Source organism: Colobus angolensis, unplaced genomic scaffold (genome assembly GCF_000951035.1).
Source record: "Colobus angolensis palliatus isolate OR3802 unplaced genomic scaffold, Cang.pa_1.0 Scaffold29, whole genome shotgun sequence".
Lineage (NCBI taxonomy): Eukaryota > Metazoa > Chordata > Mammalia > Primates > Cercopithecidae > Colobus > Colobus angolensis.
The window spans coordinates 3929075-3935941 of NW_012116154.1; the positions used below are offsets into that span (position 1 = coordinate 3929075).

Consider the following 6867-nt stretch of genomic DNA (forward strand, 5'->3'; position numbering starts at 1 on the left):
TTTTACTGTTTCTTTTGTCAGGCCAAATAGCAAATTGATTTCCCATCATGTTTGCATTTACTCGAATTCACTAATTGTATTTTCTTTTTACAGTATTTTGGAAACTTGTTCATTAGCAATTAGAATTTCAGTTGGGAACTGAATTTAACTTCAGACATAGGTGGACCTAGAATATAATCAAAACTACCTTAATTTACTAAGGCTTTATAACAGAAGAACATTTCCTGTGACTGTTAAGGTCTAAATTGCTGGAGTGAGCAAAGACAAGTTACTGTGTGCCATGGGTGTTAAATGTAGGTTTTCTTCCTCGAATGTTTAAAATAAACTGAACAAGTCTCAAGGACAGAGTTCATTTCCCAAAATGTCAGATTATCCAAGTCAGATCTTGTAAATAACCCTAGCCCAAAAGGGTGCTATATAAAACAATTTAAACTCACTCAGACCATCAGCATTCTGAATTGTTGCTTTACTTAGAGTATAGCAACTTCTATTCACAGAGTTGAATCTAGCTTTCCTTCATCCTGTGATCTTTCCATAAGATGAGGTTTTGGAAATTACTTTTATTTTTATTATTATTATTTTTTATTTTGAGAGACAGAGTCTTGCTCTGTCCCCCAGGCTGGAGTGCAATGTGGCTCACCACAACCCTGCCTCCCAGGTTCAAGCGTTTCTCCTGCCTCAGCCTCCCGAGTAGCTGGGATTACAGGTGCCCGCCACCATGCCTGGCTGACTTTTGTATTTTTAGTAGAGATGGGGTTTCGCCATGTTGGCCAGGCGGGTCTCGAACTCCTGACCTCAGGTGATCCAGCCACATTGGCCTCCCAGAGTGCTGGGATTATAGGTGTGTGCCACCGTGCCTGGCCGGAAATTACATTATTTTTAAAAATCAGATCTAGTAAAAGATCACAAATTAGATATTCTGTAGGTGATTTTTTTGTTGTTGTTAGAAAAATGAAGGGCTTGATCCCCTTAAGATCAACACTTAAGCCAGTGTTGTAACTGGCTTAGACAAGCACTACTTACCCTATTGTGTTTTCTTTCCATTTAGAACCACCCTGACCTAAAGGGGAAAGCACCTTATTAGAAGTGACAGAACATATATTACGTATCACTGACTATCCAGTAACAAAGTTTTGCTTTTGCTTTTTTTTTTTTTTTTTTTTTTTTTGAGACGGTCTTGCTGTTGCCCAGGCTGGAGTGCAGTGGCGCAATTGCAGCTCACTGCAACCTCTGTTTCTTGGGTTCAAACAATTCTGCCTCAGCCTCCCAAGTAGCTGAGATTATAGATACCACTGCCAGCACGCCTTGCTAATTTTTGTGTTTTTAGTAGAGACAGGGTTTCACCATGTTGGCCAGGTTGGCCTTGAACCCCTCACCTCAGGTGATCTCCCCGCCTCAGCCTCCCAAAGTGCTAGGATTACAGGTGTGAGCCACCGTGCCCAGCCCAAAGTTTTACTTTTTAAAAATAATTTATTGTACCACAAGTAGCTATTGGTAGAGATGAAAGCTAGAGCAGAATAATGGAATACAGTTCATCAAACTTCAAGAAGCAATGTATCATGTAATCCTCATAGCTTACTGTCAGGATGAAGCCTTTATGTTTACATCCAAGAACTGAATTCACTGATGTCAGTGCCTAAGGGAAAGTTCTTTGAACCACACAGCAGAGACGGTTGTCATCATCTTGGTTACAGCTGTATCTCAAATTGTCTTTCTATAATACAGGTATGTCTCCTGTCAGTTACCAGCATATGGAACTGGAATGAATTTTTAAGCTGTCTGTCATGCAGACAAATAAGATCAGGTTAGCTGAGAACTCTCTTGCCTTTCTTTAATGGTATGTGTTGTAAGTTTTTTGCTTTCCAAAACTTTCTTCTCTTTTGCCTATGAAAAATGGTAATTGATAAGAGTAGAACCAGGGTAGAGAAGAAGCAACAACCCAAGAATATCAATGGTTTCTTCTGCACAAGGAATAAGCAGACAGTGCACTCTGTGTTTTTTTGGGTCTGACTGCATCTAGAACTACTGTTCTCAGAAGGGAAGCCACTGCTGCTGATCACTTTGTTGTAAAACTGTATTGAGGATTTAGCTTTAAAATCAGATGTGAAGAATCCAAATCTGGGTTTAGATTTCTCTTCAGCCAGTTTGAATGCATAATAGCCTTTGATTCTGACTTTATCAATCAGGTATGCTGAAAAAGATCAGAAATTGACATTAATCACAAATGGACTGAAATATCTTTGAACAAGAATTTAGTTTTCATTGAAACAACCTAAAATTATGCCTATAATAAAGGTAGTGATTTTTATTGGAGGTTTTTTTTTTTGACATTTATTCTTTTATGATCTATGTAAAGGAGAAGGTGAAAATGTGTATAATTTAAAATAAATTTGTGAAACTTTGATCCATAAGTAATCCAAAAACTCTTGGAGGAAAAAGCAAATTTAAGGAGCAGAGCAATGAAGGTTGTCACTTTTGTTTAAAGGGTCACAAGCAGAAAAATGTTGCCTATTTGGCCTGGTTGTGAACCTCAGATGTGCTCTTGGTGCAGCCCGGGAATCACGGTTGGTTTTCCTCGCTCGCTCGCTTAGGCTACCATGATGTGGTTATTTCACATTGCATGGCTGTATGGAAACATTTCATGTATCCCATAAATTTATACACCTACCGTGTACCCACAAAATTTTTTTTTTTTAAGCCTAGCAAGCATGCTGAAAATAAGTAATCCACAATAGTGTCTGTTTATCCTAGGGAGTGAGATTTCAGGTGATTTTTAAAAAACTTTTCTCCACGTGCCCAGTTTTCTATAATGGGTGTGTGTTACTTTTATGATTTAAAAATGTTTTCAAACATCCATAGGCCAGTTTTCAAGACAAAATTCAGTTGACAGGACTTGGGTGCCACAAATCGGATGCTGTCAGGCACCAGCCTGCCCCTCTCATTCCTTGTTCTTGTCAGGAATCTCGCTCTTCCCTGTGTATGAAGGGGCCCCGCCCTTACCTTTCAGCACCTCCTGAAGGTACTTTTCCAGGTAGTACTTCCGGAGCCGGTCATCCTCCAGAGCCTGGTCGTCGATGCCGCTGGCCGTGATGTAAATGTCCATGTCGCCGTAGTTCCTCCGGACCCACCGCAGCAACTTGCGCACCCCCCAGGGAATCACAGCTAGGCGCGTAGGGGAGCTCAGGCGGGTGATGTCCTGCAGAAACTGGATGTCCCTGTCCGAGTCGTAGCGGCTGCCGGCCAGCTGCTCGTGCATCACGAACCTAGTGGTGAAGTGGTTGAGCGCGCAGAAGTCGACCGTGCCCTTGAGCAGCCTCCTCTCAGCCTCGGTGAGGCGCGGCAGCGCAGAGCTGGAAAGCCCCGGCCGGTGCTTGGAGGCGATATATTCCCTCATGGCCGTGGGGTAATCCCCGGTCTTGAAGAGCGGCTCAGCGAACCAGGCGATCTCGAACTGCAGGAAGCGCTCGGCCGCCCTCCAGTGTGAGTCAGCATAGGGGTTGGCGGGTTCCGCCCAGTCCGCGTGCAGCGACAGCGACACGGCCCCGCGCTGTGACGGCCTGAACTGCCGGTCGTAGAGGCGCCAGGCCAGGGCGTGGGCCACCAGTAGGTTGTGCGCTGCCCCGTAGGTGTCGTTGCCAGAGCGGTTGTAGATGTCACTTAGCCGATTAGGCTCGTTGATGGTGATCCAGAGCTTCACCAGGTCCCCTAGCTCCTGGAAGCACAGCCCAGCGTAGGCCTGGAAGGCCTCCGCCGTCGATGGGTTCAGCCACCCGCCGGCGTGCAGCAGAGGCTCCGGGAGGCCTAGGTGGGCGTGGGTCGGATAGTACAGGGTGACCATCGCGGAGATGCCAAGCTTCAGCCCCTCACTGACTACGCATCTGTAGTACCTCAGGGCCTGTCGGTTCACCGCGGACAGGTTGCCAGTGGGAAGGACCGAGGCCCAATCCAGAGCAAACCGGTAGTGGGTGACTTTCATTCTTGCCAACATCTCAAGTTGTTTTTTGATGTTTACAAAATCTGTGCATTGAGTGGGTCGTGTTTTCAGCCTCACCCCTTCCACTCGGTGCAACAGTCTGTTGCCAGTGGCGTTCCACAGGTACAGGTAAGGATCGCTGAACTGTGGGGACGAAGCCACAGACTCGGGCTGTGAAAAACAAGCTCATTCAGATTAAGCATGCGCTGGCAGGCCGAGGCTCAAGTGATCTGCCCACCTCTGCCTCCCAAAGTGCAGGGATTACAGGCGGAAGCCACCGCCAGGCCTCTTCCAGTCCTTGAAATCTCCCAGGGAGACCAGAAAACAGAGAAGGAGCCACACCCAGGCCCTGGCTTAGAAAACAAGTTGTTGGAGAAAACATTGGGAAGCCATTTTCCAGTTCGTTTGACTTTAAACCCCAGGTTACATGGTGGGGTTTGATGTGATTCTGTTCAAATGCATCAGGAAATTGGCTTAGTACACTCAGTTAAAAGCAATAACAAAAGATAGATTCTAAACCCTGCCATAAATTGAAGACAAAGTTGAAATTCCTGTTGTAGAGATTTCACTGAGAAGAGGAGGCTGGTTGACCCCAGGCACAATTCCTAAAAGAGGCTGGTACGATAGGGTAGGCAATGACCCCTTGCCTTTGCTGAATGCATATCTCTAAATTCTATTTAAAAAGTCCAGGCTGGATGCAGTGGCTCACGCCTGTAATCCTAGCACTTTGGGAGTCTGAGGAGGGGGCAGATCACCTGAGGTCGGGAGTTTGAGACCAGCCTGACCAACATGGAGAAACCCCGTCTCTACTAAAAAACAACAAAAAACAAAAAACAAAATTAGCCAGGCGTGAAGGCGCATGCCTGCAATCCCAGCTACCCTGGAGGCTGAGGCAGGAAAATCGCTTGAACCCGGGAGGCAGAGGTTGCGGTGAGCCAAGATTGCGCCATTGCCTGGGCAACAAGAGCAAAAAAAGAAGAGAAAAGGAAAAAAAGAAAAGGCCAAGCGATACCACATTTGCGTCCATCATGTCTCCCCAACCCATGTGCCTGGAGAACATAGCATTTATTAATCCAACAGAATGCTGACACATTTTCTATGCAAGGCGCTTGGGTTATGGGTGGAAAGGACAGTAGAATATCCCCAGAAACTCCCAAGGTTGACACTTGGATCCGACAGTGTCTCATTCTTTGTCTCTCCATGAAGGAGAGAGCCCTGGACTCCTGTTCTAGTTCTGCCCTTTTGAAACTCAGGCTTGGCAGCTATATAGTGATGGAGTAATCTCACCCACTTCACAGGTGTGCTGTGAGGACTCAGTGACTCTGGGAACTCTAATGCACTGTACAAACACAATGTAGTCATGACTTGGGTTTCATTTTCCCTAGTGGCAATAATTGCCTGCTAGGCCCTTGAGTCTAAACTAAAACATAGCCCTTAAGAAAAACATTTCCAAATTCAAGATTAATAAGGGAAAGTAAAAGTTATGTACTTGTTTTAAAGTACTTTTTTCCCCCTCATGACAGAATTTAAATACACCAGGAAAAAACTATAATTAACCTTTGGTAAATATTTTCCCTCTAATTGTTTTTTCGTGTGTCATCTTTCATAGTTTAATTACAAAACCATATCACTGCCCATTTGCCATCTGCCAATCAGTTATCTAGAACATTAAACTAAGAGAACATTGATCATGTGAGCATGAAGTTAAATCTGTATATAATTAATTCTTTGAGTAAAATCCTCCTAGCCTAGATGGTCAGTTTCAGTGTTTTGAAAACTCAGAGCATCATGGTATTGAACGGATGTTTATAAAAGGCAGTCTTGCTATGGGGCAAGGCGAGATCAAATAAAAATGTCTTACGTTAAAAACCTTCAGAAAGCATTAGTCTCAGCAAGTGTGTATGATTAATCTGCTAAGAGGTTGATTTTCTAGTTAAAGATGATGCATCCCAATCCCAACCCCAGCTCCCAGAGCTTGTTTGTAAAATCCTATTCCCCACCAAAAGGACCTTGTACTCCTTGGAGAAATGGCTTTTTCTAGGAGAAGAATGAGGTGAAGCTTGGGCATCTTGTGCCCGAAAATAAGGAAGTGCTTAAAAACTGAAAGGGAAATGTCGAAAAGACAGGAACCGCTTGAGGGGGTCCCATTGACTAAATTAGAAACAATTTGAGCATCAAAAGGAACAATATCATAATGACAATAATGAATTACAAGACATCAAATTTAAGAGAATCCAGCTAATCAATGTAGAGGGAATAATCCAATTAGAAATTTACCATTTTGCAATCTACAAAGTAACAATTAAGGCAAGGTTCATGAAAGAATGTTTTGTTTGTTTGAGATGGAGTTTCGTTTTTGTCTCCCAGGCTGGAGTGCAATGGCATGATCTTGGCTCACTACGTCCTCCGCCTCCCGGGTTCAGTTTAAGCAATTCTCCTGCCTCGGCCTCCTGAGTAGCTGGGATTACAGGCGCCTACCACCATGCCCGGCTAGTTTTTGTATTTTTAGTAGAGACAGGGTTTCACCATGTTGGCCAGGCTGGTCTTGAACTCCTGACTTCAGGTGATCGGCCCACGTTGGCCTCCCAGAGTGCTGGGATTACAGGTGTGAGCCACTGGGCCCGGCCCGGCTCATGAAAGAATGTTAAAACCATGGAGTGAAATGTTGTTGAGGAATAGGATATTCATAGAGTCCCAAGTATCAACATCAGATTACTTCTTCTTCTTCTTTTTTTTTTTTTGGACAGAGTCTGGCTCTGTTGCCCAGGCTGGAGTGCAATGGTGCGATCTTGGCTCCCTGCAACCTCCGCTTCTGAGGTTCAAGTGATTCTCCTGCCTCAGCCTCTCAAGTAGCTGGGATTACAAGCCCGTGCCACCATGCCTGGCTAATTTTT

The 6867-nt window shown here is 44.7% G+C and overlaps 1 protein-coding gene across 2 annotated transcripts in view; it reads right to left on the reverse strand.

Moving 5' to 3' along the window:
- Window positions 1–1168: 1168 nt before the first annotated feature.
- KLB (klotho beta) overlaps window positions 1169–6867 on the reverse strand; it is a 50801-nt gene continuing 45102 nt past the window's right edge. The window contains exons 4-5 of one of the 2 annotated variants that reach the window (XM_011949098.1): window positions 3001–4144; window positions 1169–2191 (exon numbers count right to left, since the gene is read on the reverse strand). In XM_011949098.1, coding sequence (XP_011804488.1) covers window positions 1806–2191; window positions 3001–4144 — 1530 coding nt within the window. In that variant the 3' untranslated portion in view covers window positions 1169–1805. The remainder of the gene's footprint in view (window positions 2192–3000; window positions 4145–6867) is intronic. The other variant, XM_011949099.1, reaches the window with a different exon arrangement.